Genomic DNA, 25,222 nt, shown 5'->3' on the forward strand with positions numbered 1-25,222 from the left:
GGTTAGTGCTGACTTATGACAGGGCCTTTTCAGTGGTGGCTTCCGAGTTGTGGAATACCCTCCCCAGTGAGGTGCACCTGTCTCCATAATTATTCACTTTCAGGAGTTTGGAAGCATTCCTGTTCACCCAGGATTTGGGTGGCTGAGGAAGACTGCTCCTGGCAAACCCAAGATCACTGAGTGGAAGAATGTTCTTAACAGTAACTGCTTTTAGAATGTCATAACTGTTTTTATTTTCCTTTTCAAACTGTGTATCTGTTTGCTACTGTAGGCTCCTTTCCAGAGGAAGGGTGGTATCAGGGAACTGCCATCGGAGCCAGGGGGAGAGGGAGGGCTCCAGAGGGATTCTGGAGAGCGTCCCGGGAGGGAGAGAAGCAGCACATCTTCTGGGGAAGGAAATCAGCGTAGCACCAGTGGAGAAGGGGGGCAGATGGGGGAATCGGCGAGGTGGTTCCATGACTCCTCGCCGGGGACCAGCGGGGAGAGCACGGGTCCTCCACTGCCCACACCCTCCCTGCGCATAAGGCTTCCGCGCAGGGAGAGTAGGCGGAGACTCAGTGTCAAAGAACTTCTTTGCTGGAAGAAGTTCAAGAAACGCCCACTGACGGATTCTGCCAGCGATTGAAACAGCCACGGGCAAGTGGCTGTCCGGACAGAAAGGGTTCACTCAGGCAACCCAGCCAGGTGTGGCGCCGATTTACGCACGAGCAACCCCTAGAACCATTACAGATGGGATATGAATTCAATGAGTAAATACATCAGTTGCATCTTATGCACAATTGAAAACCAAACGGCTAAAATTGTGTAAATTAAATGCATGCAAGGCAGAGAGCTTAAAAGCTTTTTGTGCTGGGTTTTCCCTATGTGGAAAGCGCTTTTAAGCTGTCTGTCTTGCTTACCAGGCAAGTCCTGCTCAGCACACGGGCTCTAGGGTGCTCTCACAAGATCTTGCAGGAACTTGGGTGGCCTCAAGAGCATCCCAGAGGCCACGCACTGAGCAGGACTTACCCAGGAAGCAAGGTAGTGTTTTAACAGCCCTCTGCTTTACTTGGGGAGGCAAGTACCACTCGGTGCACTAGCCCCAGGAGCATGCTGGCACGGTGGGAGTTACACACCATACCTGGAACAGAACTCCAGCACAAGATCAAATTGTAATGCAATACATGATGTGTGTCTGTCCCCAATCTCCCAAAATTCAGCTTCGCTGGATGAGCCCATTGGGAGTCCAAGCATTATGAAAAAGGGAGATCAAAATCTCTATCTGCTCCACACCACCAGTAGTTTTTATACACCTCTAGCATGTACTCGCCTTTTTAAACTAAAACGCCCCAAGTATTTTAATTATTCCTCATCAGGGAATGTTCATTCCCTTGAATGTATTGGTTGTCCTTTTCTGAACCTTTTCCATTCCAGCTCTACAAGTTCCTCCGGCAGCTGGGGCCAATCCTGGATATGTTAGAGGGAGAACAAAGTCATGCCACATCAAATGCCCCTTTGTTTTATCAACACAAACTTCACCCCAGATGATGGGCTGTGGCCATTTCCGTCTCGATGACGTCAATGGGAGGGGAGAAAGCTTTTTTAAAAGTACTGCCAGATATGTTAGAAGTAGACAAGGAAGAAAACAGAATGCAAGATGCTGTGAAAATTTATTGGCAAATTCAGCCCTTTAAAATATACATATATATCACACGTGAATATAGTCACCTTCCTACACAGATGTCTACTCATCGTGCCCCATTACAATCATGCATAGCAAACAAAACAAAGAGAGAAGGTAGCCAGCGCCGAGAGCCCCATCCTTCCCACTGCTCAGAATACATTGGCAGGAGAAGGCCTTCTCCACCGGTTTGCAGGGGCACAGATGCTCCCAGTCTAAGGACAAAGCCATTCCCAGCTGAAAGCTTGGGCAGGACTGCCATTCTAAACAGGCGTCAAGATCATTCTAAAGTGCATCAGGACAGCTAAATAAATAGCAGCACATTTTTAATACAGTCTCATAAAAATACCCATAAGAAGACAAAAAAGGTGGCAAGGAACACAGCTGAGCCCTATGCAAGGGAGTCTTGTATCCAGTCAAGAGGTAACAGAACAAAACAAGGTTGTCTTCTTCAATGCCACAACAGAAGAGAGCCAAAGGAAAAAAATGTACTTTTATTATATATTTGGCTCTTTCCTTGCCTAGCATATGTAGGCCTGCAAATAATCCCTTTGCCAAAGAAGTCCTAGAAGGAATCTCCAATAGTTCATGGTTTTCTGCGCCTGCAAAGGAAAGAAAGGTTTGTGGTCATCCCTCACACATACCAAAGTTGGAAGGTCATGATCGATGTAAAATTCTCAGCGCACAAGCAGAGCCCCTTGCGATGAGGCAGCCCCCAAAACCTCCTGATGCCCCCGCAGAGACTCCTGCAAGAGGCTATTTTTGGCCCTTTGGCTCCAGGAGCTGCCGTCACATCCCAACATCTCCCCCACCCCTACCCAGCAGACAAAACCTTCAAGAAAAGCTTTCTGCAGTTGAGCCAATTGGTTAGGAGGGGCCGACGTAGGGAGCAGCAACTGCCCAAGGCAGGGCAGGATTTGGCACCCCACAGAGGACAAAAAAGGATTCTAGCCTGTGCGCCTGTAAAATATATGTGAGCAACACCCAGCAAGGAAATCCAGAAGCCACTGTGGGGAGGGGGTGCAGAGTATGAGCAGGCTTCCTTGTCCTAAGGAACATCCTGCCTTCTCTGTAACTCAAACACAGCACTACCTTAGAGGTTTCTCCAGGTCCTGATGATAGCTTTTCCCCACTCAGAACTTTCAGTAACTTTTTCTTTTCTTTTTTTACCTCTGATGCCCTCTTTCCTGCCTGTTAACATGTCTTGTAAAACTGCCATGTTTTCGTCCCCTGAGCTGAAGAGATCACTTCCACAGCTTGGTCGGCACCTATCTGCAAGAGGCCAAACCTCAATAATAAACTCTGCCCCCTCTGCCCCCCACCCCAAAGCCAGCATCTCCCAGGCACAGCTCCTGTTCCGTCTTCAGGCCCTAAGCAGAAAGCCTGGTTCTGGTTCCAAACCCAGCTTTTTCAAGAACACAAAGCTACAAGCTTAGGGAAGCAGAAAGCCTTGTTCAGTATTTAGGAGTGAGGGGTGAGAAGGAGAGAGAAACATACTTGGGCTGAGCGTGGTGCTGGTATCCAGGCCCCAGGTGAGAGCCTGCCTTCATCTCCACTGCGACAGAACACTGGACAGAGAAACACAGAGAGACCACATGGGATCAAGAGGCAACTCAGAAGCAGTCTTTGCTGCTCACCCCCCCACCCTGGGTTACACCAGGACTAATACAGTGGTACATCGGGTTAAGTACTTAATTCGTTCCGGAGGTCCGTTCTTAACCTGAAACTGTTCTTAATCTGAAGCACCACTTTAGCTAATGGGGCCTCCCACTGCCGCCGCACCGCTGCTGTGCAATTTCTGTTCTCATCCTGAAGCAAAGTTCTTAACCCGAGGTAATATTTCTGGGTTAGCGGAGTTTGTAACCTGAAGTGTATGTAACCCGAGGTACCATTGTAATAATAATAATAACACCAACAACAATAACAAAAAAGATATAATTGTATATTGCTCTATACCTGTCAGGGCAATTTACAACATAAAATCACAATACACATAATAAAAACGACAACCCAATAATCCCCCCTTCCACAGCACATTTTAAAAATGGCAATCAGCCAAAGACCTGGTTAAAGAGGAAATTTTTTGCCTGGCACCTAAAGGTGTATAATGAAGGTGCCAGCCGAACCTCCCCGGGGAGAGCCTTCCACAAACAGGGAGCCACTGCAGAAAAGGCCCGTTCTCGTATGGCCACACTCTGGATCTCTCGTGGAGGAGGCACACGAAGAAGGGCCTCCCTAGAACTTACTCTTGTTTCTACATCTGTCCACTCGGACTCTGTACCCTCCTCTGCAGGTGAACGGCTGGAGGGAGACGATCTTCGCTTGCGGCTGGAAGAAGCAAAGGAACATCAGTTGAGGGGAAGCTGTGTCCAGCTGATAGAAGCAAGCCACAATAGGGCACCTGGCTGGTTCACAAGCCAAGGCCTTCAAGGTCAAACCCCCTGTCCAGAGGTTAGGTGAACTCGTCACAGATTAACGGGTGGGGGAGCAATACCTGCCCCCCACATCAAGACTGCCATCATTTTCTGACAACCATGTTTTCTGTCTGTTTACTGAGTATTTTTATACCTTTATCTCAAATGGAGCCTGTTTTAAGGATAGTTCTATGTTTGTATTGCATTATATGGAAAAAGCAAATCGTTAGTTTAAAGGATTGCTCATCAAATCTGATCCTGCCCTGAAAACTTCAAGTCTGATCAAATCCACTGGGAGATGCACTTCTTGGCCTTGCAGCAGGAACCTGCCTCATATTATTTACTAGCCTTGGGTACACAGAGTTCTCCAAGTGTCTTACAACGTATTTAAAAACTTAAACATAAATACTTTATGTCATGATACTAAGTTACAGCAGTCTCACTGGGCCCTCCCCCTACTCCCAGGAGCAAGAGAAGCCCCATGAATGGACATCTTGGTTCTGTGCGTTTTAAGAGGGCAAGAAATCTGGGCTAGAAAACTCACCCTGTTGGAGACTCTTGCTTCAGGGTCTCTATCTCTGTGAACTGGACTGCCTGGCCACCTCCTCTGGTCTTGTAAACATCACCCTATAAGACAGGAACAGTGAAGAAGCTCTTTGCATCGTGAGGGGGGCAGCTGAGGTTCCCACTCTTGTATTAACTGTGCTCCATTTTTACAGATATATAGATCAGGCCAGACCAGCCTAGGAAGCCTAGCCTGGGTTTGAAGGCAGTGAAAATGTAAATTGATGCAGTAGAATCACATCTTGGGGGGGGGGGGGGCTGCATTCCAGGAAGGGCACGTATATGCTAAAAACATACCCCTAAACTGCCCCCAGGCAACCATCCCTGCCTTTCTTGCCAAGCTCTGGGATGCTTTCACAAGATCTCGCAGGGCCATCTGAGTTCCCGTGAGATCTCACAAGGGCATCTCCGAGCCCAGTAAGCAAGTCTGAGAGATTAAAAAGCACTTTCCATGCCAGGAAAACTCAGTGCAAAAGGAGCTTTGGAGCTCTCTGCCCTGCATGCAATTAATTTCTGGGATTTCAGCCGGCCAGCTTTCAACTGCCCAAGGTTGAAATCATGCCAGTTAATGGTGCGCAATATGCGACTGTCATTTGTATGCATCTCTCCACACGCCCCTCTGCTCTAAATGTGTAAAATTCTAATGGCCCCACAAGAGTTCAGCTGCTTTGCAGCCCAACAAGCCTCAAAGTTTGCTTGGAGGACTTTGTTAGAAAACAGGCACACATTTGGGAAAGCTCCCTTGCCTGCCTGCCTGCTTGATTGCTGGCCCCGTTTACCTTGATGAGCTTTGTCTCAATCTCCCCATCGGAAGCCAGCTCCTGGTGGGTCAGCATGTACTTGTCGCACTTGGCTAGGGCCTTCTCGTTGGCAGCCGCCACTGTGATGGAGTGGGGGACGTGGGGCTGCATGACTGTCTCAGTCTGGACATTGGAGGGAGGCTTGTGGTCCACCCATCTCTCCCCAGCTGAACGAGAGCGCCTGTGCCGGATGCGAACTGGCGGAGCATTCTAAGTGGGTCCCAAAAGGAAGAGAGAGATGCAGAGGGGATGAGCAGCAAATTTCACCCAAGTTTATCTTTGGAGAGCCAAGTCAACAAAGCAATTCAAAATCTTTAGTCACTTTATTTTCATCCCCAACACTTAAGATTTCCCTTCAGTGTCATGCATAAATCTTATAGGTGCAATCGTAGTATTTTGGGGAGGGTGGAAGAGATGGAAAAGGAAGAGCAAAGGATAACAAGTAGTCTTGATTTTAGAGCAACAGTGTTGAACGCAGGCACATTACCAGGCTGGGGGCAAGGACGGTGGGGTCAGTCCATGGGCAAAACTCTGCAATTCCAATAGGCCAACTCAAGTACGCACACAAAAGACAAGACAAATGCAACACCCCCACCTGCAAAGATTTCCTAAGTTGGCTGAGCATCAAATGTTCCTGCCTCTTTGCCTTTTGCCCTGCTGATGGACACTGAGATTAAATGCTTCAGAGGTAAAATGCTGTTTCACAGCCACACAGGGAATGGGGAGGAGAAATGTTGGGACAAGGTAACCTTTGCTCTCAAGTAGGCCTGATCACCATTATAAGGTCCAACAAGCTGCCCTGGCCACCAGGTTTTCCCAGGACAGTCCTCACCCGCTTGTGAATCTTCCAATGCTTTGGACCACAGCTCCCATTAGCATGACTGCTGGACATGTGGTCAGTGGGAGCCACCATAAGCAGCTGTGTAATGTGGCTATAGAGCAACAGGAACCCAGAAGACCAGCTTGGGGATGGACCATGTAGCTCAAGAGCTTTGGATGCAGAAGGCCCAGGACTACATCTATGGTATTGGTTGTTCGGTGGGCCAAACTAGAAGCGACAGGAAAGGCCCCTCTCATACTAGAGCACATTCTGGGCTAGAGGGACAAATAGCCTGGGCAGCTCCATGCACTTATAATTCCTTTCTCATGAAGCCCTTGATGTAGGGCAGAGGGGAAGGCAAGGGGTGGGGGACCTCTGGCATTCCACATTGTTGGACTACAAGTCCCATCAACTCCAACCTACATAGCCAATGGTGAGGACTGATGGGGGCAGGTGGCTCAACCATGGGGCAACCCCACATTCCTCACATCCCGGAAAACCTAAGTAATAAGATTTCATAGGGGTGTATCCAATGCTTGTCCTACTCAGAGTAGACTCATTAAAGTTATTGGGCATGACTCACTGAAGCTCATTAATGCCAATGGGCCTACTCTGAGTTGAAGTAGCATCAGCTACAGCCCATGAACTTTGCCTCCATGGTCACCTATGCTTAAGCCTACAACAATGCATTGTAGCGGCCTTGTTGCCCACAGTGACCATTGCCCCATTCCATGGAACTGGCCTGTTAGTTATACTGGTCCACCCAGCACCCCAGGACTCTAGAAGAACCTTTCCCAACCTGGTGCCCCATATCCTTCTGGACTACAACTCTCATCAGCACGGCTAATGGGAAAGACGGGTGCAGATTCACACAGTGTGACACAAACACCACTGCAGCCTGTCAGATGCACTTTCCAAAGTTTTGATTGCCCTTGATTGACGCAGAGAAAGAAAATCAAGAACTCTTGACTGGAGGCAAGTACAGTATAAGTTTTCTGATTTACAGCTGATTTGCATCGACAGGCTGATCTCACTATTTGAAGACGTTTAAGCAAGCTGACATGTGTTTGGGACTGGCTGGCAACAGATTTAAGTGTGTGCTTTAAACAATCCCAACTGAAAGAGATTTCAACTATTTGGAAAGCTACCTCATAGCAATTTAAAGCAAGAAAGATGCAGGTTTTACATGTTGAGAAGTCTAGCATACAACATATTTCAGATCTTTATAATGGAGAGTCAATTAAAAGTAGCTACCCAGCCCCAGATGCGGGAAAGCTTACAGCCATGCGACAAGCAGAGTCTGGCTAGAATCCATTTCCTAGAAAGGTTTTGTTTGGGCTCCAAAATTAAGTCCCCAAATGGTCTGTGAGCTTAATTCAGGTGGTCCACAGTGTGTCTGTGGTGCAGGTGAAGGTGGGAGATAGCAGATTAACTATGCACGTTGATTTTTAAATTTTTATTTTTACTGCTTCTTTTAATTCTTATATATTGTATTCTCACGATTTTGCTTTTGCTGCGCTCTCCATGGCTTTCGGGGGATGGAGAAAGGCAACCTTTGAGCCACTATGCCAGGCTCACCCCAGCGTCAAGCCCCAGCTAGGAGGAGCAGCACTAACCCTGCAGCACAGGTCCTCTTCTACCTCTAGAGCCTCTCTAGCGCTGGGGACCTCGAGGGCGCCGGTCCAGCACATGCCTCGCCTTCTGTCTGACATGGCACAGTGCCTAGCTTGCTGGAGCTCCTGAGGTCTACTCCTGCCTTTGGGCACACCACTGCCACCACCGCCGGGGTGCTTGCTGCTCTGAGTAGGCGTCCTCTGCTCCCATTCCGAGATGCAGGAGGCCACCGAAATGCTGCTGCAGGAGTTAGAACGCCTGTGCAGCTGTGGCTGGCTTGCGGCAGGCAAGTTGGTGGTGTTAGGGAGCTGAGTGGCACAGGGACTAGAAAACTGAAGAGAGGTGCAGTTAGCAAACAAGGAGAGGGAAGAGAGAGTCAGTCAGCCCCCAGATTCCGGCACAGGCAGACACCCACCGTGGCCCCCAGATCTACCGGTCTGAATTAAGCAGATTTACAGAGGGTTTGGGGGAAAGAACAAAAGCAGGGAACAGAGGCAGGGACTCGGCGCACTCGCAGCCAAATTCCCTTACTGGACTACAAAATCCCCTAGCCCCAGAAAGCCTCCCAGGCTCAACAGTTCAGCTTCTCTAATGCTTCTGCCCGACGCACAGACAAACACACATAAGAGACACTTAAAGACAACCTACAGGGACTGGAGGAGGCGACAGGGACCTCTGCAGGGGCTTCTCCCGATCCTTCTCCCGAGAAGGCCGCTCGGGTTTGCTGCCCTTGGGTTCCGTGACGATGGCTTTCAGCTGCTTCAGTTTTTCATCTTTCACCCAAAGCTTGTTCTGCATCTCCAGCTGCTTGGCTGCCACCCGCCGCTCCTGCGAGAGAGAGAGAGCCAAGTGGTGCTAGGAAGGGCTCCGGACAGAACCACAGGAAGAGAAGATGCTATGGGCCCGTGGAAGAGGACATGTCCCCCCCCCCCCCCCAAAGAGCCTTGCAGGTATTGAGCAGCAGCACAAAGACTGTCTTTCCTGCGGGATGGACACCACAATCACACAGATGAATGATTCCCTGGGCCCTTGGTGGGGGTAGATAGGATCCCCTTTTGCTTGGACCAGAGAGTTCAAGTCAGCAAAGCTTTTGGGACATACAGACATGCAGACTTCCTCAAATCCCTTTCATATTGTCCCAGTAGAGAAGAGACTGTGAGCTGCTGGGCATGGTACAGGCACCCAAGGATGCCTTTGCAGCCATGGTAGGGAGGAAGAGAAGGAACGAACAAAAGTCCTCAAAGAAGTACCTTTCTCTTGGTCAGGCTTGAGGGGGGAAACACACACAAACACAAAAACCAGGAACAAAAATCAATATATCTCATGCACACAAATAAGCAGCGGACCACATAGATCAGCAGGAGCTTCCCGAATTAGCCAGGAGTCCAACAGCTCAATTCCTTCTGCATAGGAGGCAGAGCAGAGAACTAGGCGGACTGCATTAACCCTTTCCTGCCAGCTCTCATACGATAGATGATATCTTTATTGTCATTGTCCCATGCAGGACAACGAAATTGAAAAACTACATAAAACTACATAAAAACTACATAAAACATTCAAAAACCCCTAATGCGTAGCAGGGAATGGCTCAAATGATCTCCAGCACTGACTCATGGTAAAACGACAGGGAGCAGGGAGTAGCATAACATCTGCATTGCATACAAAAGGTCATGGCTTCCACCCCTGGCATGTCCAGTAGGGCTGGGAAAGACTGAAACCCTGGAGAGCTGCTGGCAGTCAGTGTAGACAGTACTTAGTTAGATGAACCGATGGTCTGACTCAATATGAAGGGTCCTAGGAACTTTTGCCTGGAAGCATTAGGATTGTGCCTCAAGCAGCTTGCCTCCAAAACAGTACACACACAACACTTACGCATTCCTTCTCCCACTTCATTGTTGTCTCCGTCACCATGCCTTGCAACCGTGCTTCAAGGCGGCGCTTGTCAGAAACTTGTCTCTGCAGCTTCTGGCTCTTGCTTTCCAGCTCCTGCTGCAAGTTGCGCTTCTCCTCTTCGTAAATTGTTGTCGTTTTCTCCAATATCTCGATCTGGTAAGACAAAGTCCACTTTCTGTTACCAAAACTTCATTTTCACACCCCCATGCTTCCATATCCACACCCACCCTTACATCCATAATAGAGGGGAGGTTTGAGGGCAAAGAAAGAACCTGCACTGCAATTGAAAGTCAAAACGTGCATAATTTGAAGCTGTCAGGCACGAGCTAAGAGGACACCCCTGTTTCAAGATGACAGCCTCAAAAATGATCACCGCTGGGCAAAAAAGCTATCATACTTGCAACTTCTAGGTTAGCATAGTGCTCAGCAAGTTACAAGACTCCCACTTGCACTGGGGTGGGGGGAGGAGAACAGGGATCCTTTTGCACTCCATCCTGTGGGCAGCAGGGAAGCAGTCAGTGGTGGGCAGAACCATAGAGACTCTTATGCACAGGCCACACTCCAGCCATACAAAAACCAGAGAGTTCTCTCTCTCTCCATGCACACACATGGCATTCTCAAGTTTTAAGGACAAATTCCAGCCAGGCAAACACCCTCAAGGAGCAGAGTTAACAGGGGTGTGTCCTGGGTAGCATCCTAGGGGCCAGATGGAGAATGCTGGAGGGCTGCATTTGGCCTCTGGGCCTGAGATGCTGCACTCCTAGACTTATGCGAAATAGGCCGCATGCTTAAAGAACATAAAGGCACAGAACCCAAACCTTGTATTCCAGAGTTTTTGCTTTCTTTTCTAGGCGTTCGATCTCAGTTTTCTGGGCTGCTATAAATTTGTCTCTCTCGGCCATTTTAACTTGTGCATAGTTCTCCTTGGAGACGATACTGGAGTCAAGCTCCTGAAGCATCCCCTTGACAGAATGCACTGCAACAAAAGAAAAAGCAATCTGCGTTACTGACTGGATTAGGCCAACTCGCCAGGGAAGCCTGGGTCATCCCATGGGAGCAACGGCATGGGATGTGTGTTTCTAAGACCAGAGTAAAAGCATAAGGCTCCCTTACCATTTTTGCCCTTAAGAGGATGGATGTTGTTTATATAATCTTGTTATATTTATATATTTTTTGTATGTTATATATGCCACCATCGTATTTTGCCATGTTACTATGAAATGCAGTGTTTACTTCAAAATGCCCTCCTGTTTTCTTTGTTGTAAACTGCTTTGAGAATGATTTCTTTGTGGAAAAGCGGCATGCTAATAAAATGAAGGAATCTCTCCAAAGATGTGGAAGCACATTTGTAAAATGGGAAGTATGTGGAAACCCTCATGTGACAGAAACCAGAGGAGAAGAAAATATCAAAGTGCTTCAAGTGGTAGATACTAGGATAATTCACTACCAGTTGCATCTTCTGGTCAGAAAATAAGGCATTCCTGTTTAGAATCTGATATATTAAAACTACAGTCATACCTTGGTAGTCAAATGTCTTAGTTGTCAAACAAATCCGCTCCCGAATGTCACAAACCTGGAAGTGAGTGTTTGCGAACTTTTTTTGGAAGCAAACGTCCAATGTGGCTTCCAATTGGCTGCAGGAAGCTCCTGTAGCCAATCGGAAGCCACGCCTTGGTTTTTGAACCGTTTTGGGAGTTGAATGGACTCCCAGAACTGATTAAATTCAAGAACCAAGGCACAACTGTATAAGCAAGAAGACTACAATGCCTAGATATCCAATGAAGCTGAGTGTTGGATGATTCAGGAAAGATAAAATAAAGTGTTTCAACGCACAGTTAAACTACGGAACTCACTCAGACAGGAGGCAGGGATGGCCACCAACCTATATGACTTTAAAAGAAGATTAGACAAATTCATGGAGGAGGCTATGAATGGGAATAAGCCATGATGGCTATGCTCTGCTGCCACAGTTGGAAGCAGCAATACTTCTGAATACTAGTTGTTGGAAACCAGAGAAGGGGAGTGCTGTTGGGCTCAAATCTTTCTGAGTATTTTCCACACTCATCTGGTTGGGCCACTGTGAGAAAAGGATACTGGACGTGGTGAGCAATTGGCCTGATCCAGCAGGCCCTTTCTTGTGTTCGTAAGATGAATTTTTTAAAAAATGGAATAGCTGAGGTGTGGTGCCCCCCAGCTATTATTGGACTCCAACTCCCTTCAACCCCAGCCAGCGGCCAGGGAGGATAAGAAGTGGACTTCAGCAGCAACAGGAGGGCACCAGGTCAGTTAACTCCAAGGCAGAAGTCGCCCGAGCTGCCTGCATAACTACTTTTGGCCAGGAGAGTCATACAGCTCACCATTTTTGGTGAACTCTTCCAACAGCATCTGCCGGATGCGATGTCGTTTCTCAAGCACTTCGATCAGTCGAGGAAGGGTCTGGTCATCATGGATGTCCAGAAGCTCGCAGGAAGACATTGGGGGGAAATTCTGCAGCAGCACCTCTGTGATAGACCGCTCCCGATCTGCAAGAGACAATGAAGCAGCTGTTTCAAGAACATGTCTTGGCCAAGGCTCTGGCAAGCTCCCAACAGGAGGAACAGCTGCCAGGATGCTCTGTGCAGAGCCTGGATCCCAGGTGCATGGAGGGTTGCTAGAACAGGGCACTCTGTTAATTCAAATGCACGCCTATCAAGATAACCACAAAAAAGACCTTAAGGGTTAATACACACACACACGTATATTCTAGGCCAAACCTCATATGATACAGTGGCTGAAGTGCAACAATACCCTGATGCCTTCTGTGAGAAGGGACTGGCTCTGCAGCAGAGGAGGGGGAGAAAACGGTGGTAGTTTAACCCTTTTCCTTCCAACACACCTCCTGCTGCTCTTACCCAGCTAACACTGAACGTGAGAACACAGGTCCAGAACACCATGTTCAGGCAGTTCTGTGTATGTGTGTACAAAGCAGGAAAGATTAAGACAGTTGAATAAACTAGAATGAGAGGTCTATGTTGCTGGTTGTTTGATAAATGCCGCTTTGGGCACTCTAAGTAGCCTCTTGTGATTTACCTCCATCAATTGGTCCACCTCGGATTTCCAGCTGCCGTGAGAGCTCCTCCCGAAAGGCCTGGTTCTTAAACCGTCGACCAGGGATTAAGCCGCAGACTGGCTTCTCAGCAGGCCTCGCAACCTCTACTTCTTGGGTGAGCTCTGCGAATCGCAGGACTTGCTACAAAATAATGATATATGGGGGTATGTAGGATCTGGTACTTTACAACACAATTAAACAGGAAATGGAGACATTAGTCAAGCCTAATTACACACCAACAGATTTGCGTATGCAAGATCTAAGGATTTCACATTATTTTCTCTCCCTCCCACCTACCCTATAATAGACAGCACAAGTTAATTCTGCTCTAAAAGGTAGTTCCACTACAGAACAGGTTTGTGCTTCATTGTTTGGGTCGATCTTATAAATAAAGGTAGCCCTCCCCTCCATCCCAGTTTCAGCAAGATGAGAGCAAGGAAGCTCAAAGAAGATTTAGATTACCAAACTCTCATCGTAGTCTTCAGCCTTTGGGTTCACACAGACTATCATGCGCACTTTGCCTTCTCCATCAAAGTAGTTCTTGAAGAGATGGGTTAGTTTAGAGTCTCGGTAAGGGACCATCTAAAGAAGAAAAAAGTCCTTAAGTTCTAAAGAAGAAAAAAGTTATCAGGAAGAAAGACTGCCAGGGGAGAGGGAGACCCACAGAAATGGGGAGCAACCACACACCTTGTTGGTCCCATAAGTTTGGTTCTCCCGCAGGGCTTCAATACAGGTCCTCAGCGTCATTAGGGACTGGTTAATATTACCTGGAGGGGAGAGGGAAAGGTGTAGCCCATTATTCACCCCAAACCATGCCTTGGTCACAAGACATGGTTTGAAGAAACAGGGACATTTTCATACTTTAAATTTCCTGCTCTCAGGAGAGTAAAGGGCACTTTCTATGTATTTTGCCCACCAGGAGGCCCTCTCAGACTGGACTGAAGTGGAGCTAGTCAGTTTGGGCAAATGTGGCACTGCCCCACAATCTCAGTCTGCCCTCAACCAGCCTACAACCAGCCCATGTCTTCTTAAATACACCCAGTCCAGGGGATTGAACTGTCAGCTTCCTCATCCTGAAACTCAGAAGAGAACCTTTTGTACAGCATTAATCAGCCATTAATCAGCCAATATATCAAAGCCCAGTTTCATTTATTTCAGTCCACTGATATTGTCCAAGGGTTTTCCCTCAGAGGCTGTGGGATCTCAAGTTCACTGGAAAAACCTTTTATCAGCTCCTTCTCCAAGACAGAAAATCTATCACAGGCTGCTATTGTGACAAGCCATTATTCTGGTTAAACTCCATTTAAGAAAGGCATAAGGAAAAACGTCCCTGATGGCCTTAACCTGCCCATCATTGCCACTTGCCAATCATCCAAGAGGACAAAGCAGAATCAGAGGTTAGCAGGGTGAGTCAAATGCTCTGCTCACTCTCCTAAGCACAGTAAGAAAAGCCTGTTTTCTCTGGCAGAGTAAGGAGGACATTTATTGGGGATTTAGAAGCGCTGTCAGTGGGGTTGGCACACACAAGCTGCACTCTAGTTGTTGCTTGGGACATCTGAAGAGAGCCAGCCCACCAGCACTAGAGACAGGCTGGCAGTGCTCCTGGCTTAAATCCATTGCAGCAGAGGTTGCCATTTCTCTTCTTGATAAGCTAGAGGGTGGGAAGCAATCCCCACCCTCTGATTGTGAAAATGACCCAAGTCCCTGCTAAGGGAGGGGATCTAGAGAGAAAAGAGGGCGGGGGGACAGAGACCCTCCTTTGTAGTCACAAGGCAGGGCACAGTCTGGGCCAAGTTAGCCCCGCCTACTCCTGGTAGAAGGGGCAACCCCAAAGGAACTGAAATGCCCTCCTTGCTCTATCAGAGAATACAGTTTCCCACCGGGCTTCAATGGAAAGCTTTCATGAATGGGGCTAGATTTTGTTTTCATGCCCCAAAAGGGTGGCAAAGCTTGGACAAGGAAGTCACAACCCCTACCTGCTTCCCGTAGTCTGTTCCCTTCTGCTTTGGTTCTGTTTGTTCTCTCACTCCCTGCTAAGTCAACCAAAGATAACTGGCTGAAGGTTATCAGCTCTCTGTCCTGCAAGAGAAGGGAAGGAGTCATAGTTTTAATAAAGAAACAACCACAATGAGAGAAAAGAATCTTCCTCCACAAGTTGGAAAGAGCAGTAGCTCTTTCAAGGCCTTGGTTTGGAGATCTATAACCAGCTCCACATCCCATACCTTGGCTATCAGATGGGAGTCATTTAATGGATCTACCTTTTGGGAATGGGTTGGGGAAGAGAAAAGAGAAGCTGTGCTCTCCTTAGCACCTCTTGATTTTACCTGTAGAACATTATCCCCACTGGCATCAAGTGGCGCCTGGGCCAGTTTGATCAGGAACACACTATGGGAACGGCTGGATTCACGATTGAGCTGAGTGTTTGCAATGCGCCTCTTCTTTTGGCCTGTTTGATAGAAAGCAGGAAAAAGTCCTTTAATCTAGCAGAGACTGAACACATAGCAATCAATAGCATTCCAGGTGTTGGTGCATTGTGGTGTGCACACAGTTCTGGGGGCCATAGCTGAAGGTGGTCCAAGCTAGAAAAACATACAGGAAGAGGAAGCCGAAAGGGGCAAGGCTTGGAGACCCTTTTTCCCCCAGGAGAAAAATTTGATATATTTGGGGAGGGATGTTTTGTTTGTGTGAGTGACAGCTTGAGGAGGATGTGGGGGATTTATCAAGTTGCAAATGACACAGAAACGATTTTCTCCCTCTCCTGTATCTGGAAGTTGGGGTTAATCAATGAATTTCAATGGCAGTCAATACAGAACAGAAAAAAGGAAGTGCTAGACACAAAGTGTGACTTATGGAAAATGCATGAACACAAAACAGGGCAATTAGCTCAAGTGGCTTTTAAAAGGTGTGAGACAAATTCATGGGATAATGCAATCAATGGCAATTAGTTATGCCAACTGTGCTTTCACAAGGACTGGGTATTGCCCCCACCCTCAGCAACTGATTTTCAGGGTGGGGCTTGTCCTGTTGCATTTGTGACCTGCTGCTTGGGCTTCCTATAGGCACCTGCCTGGCTGCTGTTAGAAGACAAAGAACTGAACATTATGAACCCTCTATCCTATCAGGGCTCAAACGAACAGGAACAGGAAGCTCTGTGCCAGATGTTTTCCTCTGTGGCAGTCCTCTGCCACAAGGGCAGCACTTTGGAGGAGCCCAGGGAGTTTCCTACCTCTCCAGAAGACTTCAAAAGCTTCCTCTGTGGATTTGACTTCCACCTCCGTGCATCCTGCAACATACATGTTGTGGTTCTGATCCTCGCGGAGAATTTTGGACTGGGGAAGTCTGTAAGAGTGAGGGTGTCAATGAGAGTTGCCCAGCACCAACATACTTATTGCTAGCAAGGGGAAGCCAAAAACTAACCACACCAAGGTCAGCTACAGCACAAGCTGCCATGCAGGATTAGCTTATTCAGGCAAGAAGGGAAAGAGAGGGAAGGTCAAGCTATTCAGACTTCATATAGGGAGGGAAACACTCAGGTACATGTCAGCTATCAACAACAAGCTGCAGGGAAGAAAAGCCAATGGGAGACATCACACCAGTTTCACTAAGTGCAAAACAGCCAACTGCACATTAACAAGAGGAAAATATAACCTGTGCACATACATAAAGTCAGCACTTCGCACTGGAGTGCCACAGCTGCTCCACCTAGCAAAGAAATTACAAGTGTTACAGGCCCACACTGCCTTTTCTCCACTACACAACCCTTTTCAGAGCATTTTCCCAAGACATTTTCTGCTTTTGGAATGTATGCCTGTGGCTTTTAGGTGAAGTTGTGGCAGAATTTGTATGTCTTTGGAACATTCCTAAAAGTCTGTTTTGGGGTTACTTCCTATGTAGGCAGCCAGCAAACACCAGAGTTTGGAAGACTTTTGTTTGTGGGCAATGCCAGCCTCAGAAAAAAGGAGTGTGCTCAGTGATGCTTCTGCATAACCCTTGACCAAAGATGTCGAAGAAATGTTGACGAAGAGAATAGTGCCTACGCCAAGGCTAGGTAAGACCCATATTGGTACCAAAGCTGACTTCTGCAATGCATCTGTAAGCATGACACTGCTTCACAGTAATGTTCACTATTACAGAAACCTTTCCTCAATACTACCTCAGCCCAATGTTCTGGAAACAGACACAATCCATTTGTTCCCCAAGGCATAAACCATCAGATCTGGAATCTATTTCCAACTTTACTTTTTGGAATCCGAAACACCAGACCACAATTCTGTCACTTACATTCCATGTAGCTATAATCTGGTTAGCTGTCAGATTCAGAGAGCCAGGCTGAAGGAAGTTTACTCACTTTGGTTTGATGGCGTCAAAGGGGCCTTCATCCAAAAGGTCATAGATGTAGTTGTTATAGATCTCAATGTAGGAGACAAACACACTGTAAACATTGTCTTCATCAACTTCTTCCGCTTTGCAGTTGTTTTGGACATTGATCATATCAGCTATTTCAGGGTCAATTTGCCGCCTGCTTTTAAAATAAAAAATAGCACAGCAAGTTGAAATTTTGATATATTCGACAATGGATCTATGGCAGTCCCTGATGGGAGGAGGGTGTCCCAGCCGCCCATTCCTACTTACTTGCTAGATGGAGTTTTTGGAGTCTGAAAAACTTCTCGTTTCTGACGTTCAAGTAAAGCATCGACATCACACTGCACCTCAACCCCATTCTTATCATCCAGCTTGAACACCTGAGGTAAAAGGTTTTCAGAAATAAGGTAAGTCTTTCCAAGAGAAAAGTAGCAATTTTATTTTACTAATAGTGTCACAATTAGGCTATTGGCCAGTGGTCTCTGCTATCTCAGACCTGACCTTCTCGACCTGAGAAGCAGGAAGGACAGCCAACACCAGCTGAAGATTTCTACTCAAACTCACATCCTTCAAAAGTCACGTGCCTGGACCTTAAGATCAACTGGGGTGGGGAGGGGCAATGCTGATTCAGTCTTTGAAGGAAGCCAGGGGCTATGACCCACCACAGGGCCTTCTTAGTGATAGCCCTGCCCCACACCTTTGGAACACCTCCCTCTTCTGTCATACTTTGTCATTCTGTTGGGTCTGCACAGAGACAGGTATGTGAGATATTGGTAGTTTTATATTTTAATCATGGGTTAAAAGTGGGAAGAGTTGGGAATGGGGAGAGTTGATCTCACTGTATTTTATTTAAATTGTTGTTACAAACCCCAAGCTCATTGATTTGATGTTTATCTGTTACATTTAGGTCCCACTTTTCCTTCAAAGAGCTCAAGGCAGCGTACATTGACTCCTCCCTATCCTATGTTACCCTCACAAAAAACTTGTGAGGAAGGTTAGGCTGAGAGATAGCAACTGCCTAGGGTTCCCCAGTGAGCTTCAAGTAGCTGAGGGATTTGAACCCTGGCATACCCTGTGCTGGCTCTCATCTTCACATTTATGATGAAGGGCAGGAAAGAAATTTAATAATCAAGCCTGTCCAACCAACAACGAAAGTTTCTAACATTCATGATGGGGAGCACTGATTCAGATAATATGCTGAACTTTTGCTGTTGATTGTTTCCCCTTCATCTCAGTTTGCCTTTTACAAAAAGAAGCACAAACTCTATTAGCTACAGAGTAAGCAGTAAGTGCAAAAGGGACCCTTTGAACTCCACCCAAGTGGTTTGCAGGGGGCTACCCTGCCTTTCAGGACTTCTTCTCTACCTACATTGTGTGTCTTTAAATGCAATGCATCCCAACCTGTTCATTCAATGATTTATAAGTTAAGCATTTGGCAATGGCAACAAAACCGTTTACACACCAAGACTTGGTAGGAAGAGACTTACGTATCGTTTGGCCTGCAGAGATCCTATGCTGTTGAAGATCATGTCTAAGCAGCGAGGAAGCAGGCCACCGTCACCAGGAGAACCAGTCATGGTGTAAGTTTTCCCACTCCCAGTGACACCGTATGTGAAAAGGAGGCCTAGGAGTCAAAGAGAACATATTTTATAGGCAAATGTCTACTTCATCCTTCTGTTTCACACAAAAAACACTTTGGCTTACAACGAAATGCATACTATCCAAACAATACAATAGAGGCAGGCAGAACAGAGAAACACAAACTTTAAAAAGCTTTTTCTGCCCAGCAGGGTCAAAACAGATGTCAGTTTCAAATAAAGATTTCCTCAATCTAGGTGCAGCTATGAAGAAAGCATTTTAAACTTCACCAACCTCCACAAAATGAAGTATTTTATTCAATTAAGATTGGATTATCTATTATAGGTGTAGTTGGGCTGAAGATACTCCAAACCATATATGCTTTTAATCAGTACAAAATAAAGTAGGTCCTAATCAATATTTGGGCATTTATAGCAGAATGTGCAGGAGGAAATGAAGCAAGTTTAGAAAAAGAGAGATCAGTAGTTAGATATCAGCTAGAGCATGAAATGTTCTATCCTCTCGTACCATTTTTCCCATGAATCAGATCATCCACTAGAGGTTTGGCAACAACGTCAAACACATGTTTCTGAGTCCCACCGACATTAAAAACCTCTTTGAATGAATACTGAACCTGAAGAGGAAGACAACAAACTGTTATGAAGCAACAAGCAATCACTTTGCTGCTGTTTCTAGACCTCAAATTATGTCTTGCTTCTATTAATTTAGAAAAAAAATATTGTTTACTCAGAAAACTCTAAGCACGGTATGTAATAAAAATATCACTAAAATGCAGATAAAATCAGCAAAGGTCTTTGAAAAACAAGCAAATCTAAAATAACCATCAATAACACAGAGATAAAAGAAGTAAAATGTTTAAAAATACACATAATTTATATTTAGATAGGCTTGCTGAACTAAAAAAAGGTTTTCAATAGACATCTAAAAATAGATACTGGGACTCCTGCCTAATGTCTGATAGAGGATGTCTAGCATTGCTTCAGCATATTAATTCCTAATAAACACATTTTACTCTAATTTCCCCCAAGATCCTATTAGCTCCCCATCTCAAGCAGTAGTGGAGCATAATCAAAGGAAGCAGCAAGCCTCTGGCTACCAGCTGCTGGGGAGAAGCAGTAGACTACTATTTTTCTCACGCACGGCTTGCGGGCTTCCCAGGGTCATCTGGTTGTACACTGTGGGCTACTGGACTAGGCCATCCTTTGGTCTGATGCAGAGGAGCTGTTTGTTATGTCCCATGAGAGGGGCACTTGTCCTCTCATTACAAGTTTTGCCTTTTACAAAGCTTTAATTTGTCCTCCAGGGAAGAAAGTTCCCGGCAAACGTTAAAGGATAAAGCAGATCCAAACCTAAACTCAACAGAACCTCAGTTTTCAGCTTCTGGTTGCTGGCCACTTTCCAGCAGGCTTTACCTCCTTATACTCCCCATTGCGGAAAATTCGGTATCCATCTGGTGGGTGAACCTGGACTGTCGTGGTATTGATCACTTTTACGCAGCATTCTTGGTCTGGCACACTGAGTGGGCGCAGCCGGCAGTACACCTGAGGAAAAAGTACTTAGAAATGTCACAGCTTGCAGATTCCAAGTCTTAATAAGCCTAGCAGGTGAGATAAATGAAACTTCCACCACTCGCCCCCATTTTAGTAGGAAAAGAGCCCACCACTAGGTAGCCAAAACAAAAGCACCAACACAGAAGGCTGAAGGTATCAGCAGGCTGGGGGGGAGGGACCCAAGGTTTGCAGAAATATAAAAGGTGTTTCTGAAAGAACCCTAAAGAGGACCACACAAAAATAGCTTCCAACAGCTTGAACGGCACGTAATGTTGACTGACAGACATCGAACTGACAACCAAATACAAGAAATAAGAAAAGGATGGAAGGAGAAGAGGCAACAACAAAATCAATTTCCTTGGATCTATCATTAAAATAATTTCTTTCTGCAAACCAAGAAATTTGCCCTCAGGGCTGGAAGTGAGGACTTCCCACAGAGAAAGAAATCCAAAATTTTTAATGTAGCTGGGAATCAGTGTCTACCACAGACAAAAAACCTAAAACATATTTCCACTTATTGCTCTCACAAAGGACTGTGTGACAAAACTAACGAGCATCTTGTAGCATCAGAAAGATCAGCCAGGTTAAAGGTCAGCTGTCATCACAGGCCATTATTCTTTTAGCACATGTTTATATACCTAAACCAGTCTAACCATTGATGTATTTATGTGAAAGGATCCAAGGTGGGATCTCCCTGACCTAGGAGAACAAAGTTCAAATTCCCACATGATCAGAAAATGTGGGATAGAAGTAAATAAAAGTAGCAAAGCTGTGAAGGGAACCTCTGACTGATACCCCAATTAATTTTCATAGAAGATAAGGGGTGGAAGAGAGAATATTCAAGGGAAACATGAAGTTGTGCCCTTATTTGCTTACAGACTCTGCCTATGTTTGTCTGCTGTCAGAGGATCTCACCTATTCATCTAAAAAAACACACACATCATATGAGGTTTGCATTTACATCCCATGCCCATCCTCTGTATCAGCCACTTACCCCAACAGGGTCCTTCAAATTGTTGCTAGATCCATTTTTCTGCCCAGGCTTCCTTGGAGTTTTGGTTTTCCTGGAAACGAAAAAAAAGAAAGAAAAATCATCAGGCAAGTCAACCAAGAACCAAGGCACACAGGGGACAAATAACCTGACTGCTCTGGGATCAGTATGACAACAATGCAGGAGCGCATTTCAAGTCACCATGTCAACCCCAAGCCATGTGAAATAGTTTTCATTGATAAGAACAGCTAAGGCAGAAAGGCACTGCACTACTAATGCTACTTAAACAAAATATCACATGCAGAGCATTTCAGTTTAGAAGATGTGCAATCCCACACACCCCTGCTTCCCCAATATTGTGGCTTTCAGCTAAAGGCAATCTAGAATGGACTCCAGGCCAGTCTTAAATGCTCTGCTAGAGTTGGAGTCCATGTAAAAAAAAGAATCTCAAACGCAGAGGAGACTAGAGACAGGAGGAACAGCAGAGCACACACATTTATTTTGTTTATATCCCTCCACTCTATTAAAAGAAAAGGTAGTCAAGGTGGCTGGTTAACAGGCACATTCATCCCTTCTGGCCTCTGCCAGCATCATCTCCTGTGCTCTTAAAAATTAGATAGTGAGCTGGTTCACATGTTAACGTTAACCTGTGTAAAGGATGGCTTCACAAACATAACTGCTTTGTTCCTCCCCAGCTCCCAATTTTGTAGCACAAAGGAAAGAAGTCAGACTCTGGAATGTTTCTGCCTTCATATGACACAGATGACGTCTGGAGAGGAGCATCACTTATTTTAAACCAGCATTTCATGGCAGGAACCTGTTGCTTTTAACTATTGTATGATCCTAGTATCACAGTGCTTATAAATGATAGAAGTGCATAAAGTTGAAGGTCATTACTGTATAAGAATCTAACCTTTTTTCCTTTGGCATTTGTCACTCTGGAAAAAGCTAGTAACACTTTTTTGTAACACAGTTTAGAGATATGCCCCTGATTTAGTTAAGTAGCATGCATAGATTATGTAGTTGCTTGTTTAGAGCATTTGTACCCTGCTCTTCAGCCAAAAAGGCTCCTACAGCAGCTTACTAAAAACACAGTCTCTGCCTACAAGCTTACAGTATTAAATACATGTCACAAAAGGAATTGAGGAACAAAGACAGGAGAGGAAATAAAACAAACTCAGTCACCAATTCTTATAAGTCTATTAGCAGCTCTTACTATGGCTAGCTAAAACAGAAACAGTTCAGGGCCAGAAACAGCCCAGCTTCCAATCTCTCCTGTTAAGGCAGCCTGCTACCAAGCAATACAAATACAAGAGAACCTCTCATGTATAACCTACCCTATTTATATAAAATGATATACAGGTTACAAAGAGAGTGAGAGAGGTTATATGCATACGCATCTGAGAATTTTTTCAATGTTATTTCATTTATGAATCACTTCTCACAAGGCATCCCAAAGCAATTTTCAATGTAATTACTTAAGCAGAACAGTTACATAGGTAATAGTGCTAAAAACATTGCATGTATAAATCAGTTCAAATCTAAAACAGATACGAACTGGGTATCTCTCTCTCCCTCTCTCACACACAGAGAGATTTTATATACACACAAGCAATTTTTAGTCTTTTAAATGTGTTCATTATTTTGTGTTTCAAATTGCTGCTAGCCATATCTGTAAATCTCACTGAGACAGTGCTTTAGAAGGCAATTAATTAATTACTGTACAATAATAATAGGCAACTATCTATATAAACATATGTGTGTATATTTTAAAACATCTTAATTTAGACAAGTCTACCCAGATACATAAAACAGTGGTCTGTATTCTAATCTGTCGCTGCTTTTTATTTTTTTTCAACGTTTTAAATTGTTGTTTAACTGTTTATACCCTTTTTTTTTTTGTTTTATACATTTGCAGATCGTTTAACAAAGTTTGCAATCAAGCAGCATATACATTTTATGACATATAGATACAGAGAGAGAGAGATAATAAATGCAGATAAGTACAGTATCTCAGACATGAATCTGCACGATAGAAGGGCGCTTTTGTTCGAGGAAAATAGTATGGGAAAGAGGAAGGGAGGGAGAACTTTAAAGGAAGGGCTGGGGAGCCTCTAACTAGGCGCCACTCCTCCCCGCCCCGGGTCACTCACGCGGCCGCCTTCATCTCGCCGAGGCCGCCCCGCTCGTCCTTCTTTTTCTCCCTCTCGCAGCCCTCTTGGCGAAGGTTCGGTTTGAACGTTCCCTCCCGCTTCCCAGCATCCATTGCGCGACCCGCTGTTATTCAAATCCAACCAATCAGGATGGAGCTAGGGAGGGAAGGGGCGTGGACAGGACAGCGGCCTTCGCCGCCTCAGCCTTCACTCCTTCTCTGCTGTCGCCGCCTTCTTGCTTATTGGCACTTCTTTCTTTGTGGGGCGTCGTGGCGCGAGTTTTTTACCTCACAAAGCAGCGCGGGAAGGGAGGGAGACCAACCGCCCCGTCTCCATGGAAACGGGAAAGCCAAGCGAGCTCAGGCCTTAAGGAAGCGGGCTAGGCCTCAGATGCGCAAATCTGGTTATGAACGTAAAAAAGACTCAAGAGGGACTGCTGCGATGATAAAGAAGTGAACTCCCTCCCTCTCATATACACAACATTTCTCCCGATGAAAATAGGGACGTCCCATTTCATAATGATAATTTTACTTTTTAAAACCCACATATTCCTACTGGGTTGTTTCAGCCACTCTGAGCAGCTTCCAGCATATATAAAAACATAAAACAAACTTCCCTATACAGGATTGCCTTCAGACGCCTTGGGGGTCAGATAAGGCCATGCCCTCCAACATTTCTCCAATGAAAATAGGGGCATCCTAAGGAAAAGCAGGACATTCCAGGATCAAATCAGAAACCGAGACAGCTGTCAATCAGGGATGTCCCTGGAAAAGAGGGACACTTGGAGGGTCTGCTTTCTCTCTCTCTCTCTCTCTCTCTCACACACACACACACACACACACATATATACTATGATAAATGCTTCACAAGAATCTTTGTTGTTTTTGGTGTAAAGTAACATCAACACCACACAGGTGGCGATGTGGGTTAAACCACAGAGCCTAGGACTTGCCGATCAGAAGGTCAGCAGTTCGAATCCCTGCGATGGGGTGAGCTCCCTTGCTCGGTCCCTGCTCCTGCCAACCTAGCAGTTTGAAAGCACATCAAAGTGCAAGGAGATAAATAGGTACCACTCCAGCAGGAAGGTAAACGGCGTTTCCGTGCGCTGCTCTGGTTCGCCAGAAGCGGCTTAGTCATGCTGGCCACATGACCTGGAAGCTGTACGCCGGCTCCCTCGGCCAATAAAGTGAGATGAGCGCCGCAACCCCAGAGTCGGTCATGACTGGACCTAATGGTCAGGGGTTCCTTTACCTTTACCTTTTAACATCAACACACATTTCTCTATCCCACCATGTCAGAGCTTTTACAAGGTTAGGAGGCCTGGAGGTGACCATAGCTGCCAGCTTGAAACAAACTCAGATCAAACTGTGGTTTCGGGTCTTTGATAACTAAGCACAGTTAGAAGAAGAAGAAGAAGAAGAAGAAGAAGAAGAAGAAGAAGAAGCCCATCTGACTGGGCTCCCCCAGAGTTTCCCATGTTTGGAAGGAATGGGAAACTGCAGTTTATTAGAAACTGGAAACAGCAGCTTTCGAGCTTCCCCGCACATGAACAAGAGAGGAAAAAGAGCACAAGCCTGATACTTGCAGTGGTTTGTTCTCATTATGCTAAAATTATGCCTGCCAACAGCATGCCTGCCAAATGCTGTTGGACCGCAACTCCCATCAGCCTTAGCCAATGGTCAAGGATAATAGGAGCTGGAGGCCAATGGTCAGA

General features: G+C 45.9%; 1 protein-coding gene and 1 long non-coding RNA gene across 9 annotated transcripts; one reads left to right on the forward strand and one right to left on the reverse strand.

The window, feature by feature from the left end:
- Nucleotides 1-1,632: 1,632 nt before the first annotated feature.
- KIF23 (kinesin family member 23) lies at nt 1,633-23,742 on the reverse strand. Of its 8 annotated transcripts, XR_013979622.1 has the most exons (25): nt 23,509-23,742; nt 21,359-21,428; nt 20,227-20,355; nt 19,322-19,427; nt 18,703-18,839; nt 17,486-17,595; nt 17,202-17,375; nt 16,514-16,555; nt 16,080-16,192; nt 15,178-15,299; nt 14,830-14,932; nt 13,541-13,620; nt 13,316-13,435; nt 12,835-12,994; nt 12,123-12,287; nt 10,584-10,741; nt 9,745-9,918; nt 8,521-8,700; nt 7,875-8,204; nt 5,418-5,648; nt 4,619-4,701; nt 3,907-3,988; nt 3,158-3,228; nt 2,831-2,932; nt 1,633-2,262 (listed from the first exon to the last, which is right to left on the reverse strand). XR_013979622.1 is itself a non-coding variant. In XM_080982110.1 (24 exons), exons 1-24 carry the CDS (start codon nt 23,619-23,621, stop codon nt 2,247-2,249), a joined length of 3,066 nt encoding a protein of 1,021 aa, XP_080838236.1. In that variant the 5' UTR covers nt 23,622-23,742; the 3' UTR covers nt 1,633-2,246. The 8 variants fall into 8 exon arrangements, 7 of the variants coding, with proteins under 7 accessions (XP_080838236.1, XP_080838235.1, XP_080838239.1 ...); XM_080982110.1 differs by lacking the exon at nt 2,831-2,932 and having other exon boundaries at nt 17,202-17,372; XM_080982109.1 differs by lacking the exon at nt 2,831-2,932.
- On the forward strand, nt 8,685-10,877 carry LOC308463670. Its single transcript, XR_013979669.1, has 3 exons — nt 8,685-8,822; nt 9,856-9,921; nt 10,617-10,877. It is a non-coding gene; the product is annotated as an uncharacterized lncRNA (long non-coding RNA).
- Nucleotides 23,743-25,222: the final 1,480 nt, after the last annotated feature.

The sequence above is a fragment of the Podarcis pityusensis genome (genome assembly GCF_964106645.2).
Source record: "Podarcis pityusensis genome assembly, chromosome: 14".
Classification (NCBI taxonomy): Eukaryota; Metazoa; Chordata; class Lepidosauria; order Squamata; family Lacertidae; genus Podarcis; species Podarcis pityusensis.

What these genes read in the sequence shown, in the direction of transcription:
- KIF23 (XM_080982109.1), bottom strand. Translation starts at nt 23,621, where the DNA reads ATGGATGCTGGGAAGCGGGAGGGAACGTTCAAACCGAACCTTCGCCAA. An exon ending in TCTGATTCATGGGAAAAATG is followed by an intron (nt 18,840 to 19,321) that starts GTACGAGAGGAT and finishes TTTGACTCCTAG; the next exon opens with GCCTCCTTTTCACATACGGT. An exon ending in TGTCGCCTCCTCCAGTCCCT is followed by an intron (nt 8,205 to 8,520) that starts GTAGGTTGTCTT and finishes ACCTCTCTTCAG; the next exon opens with TTTTCTAGTCCCTGTGCCAC.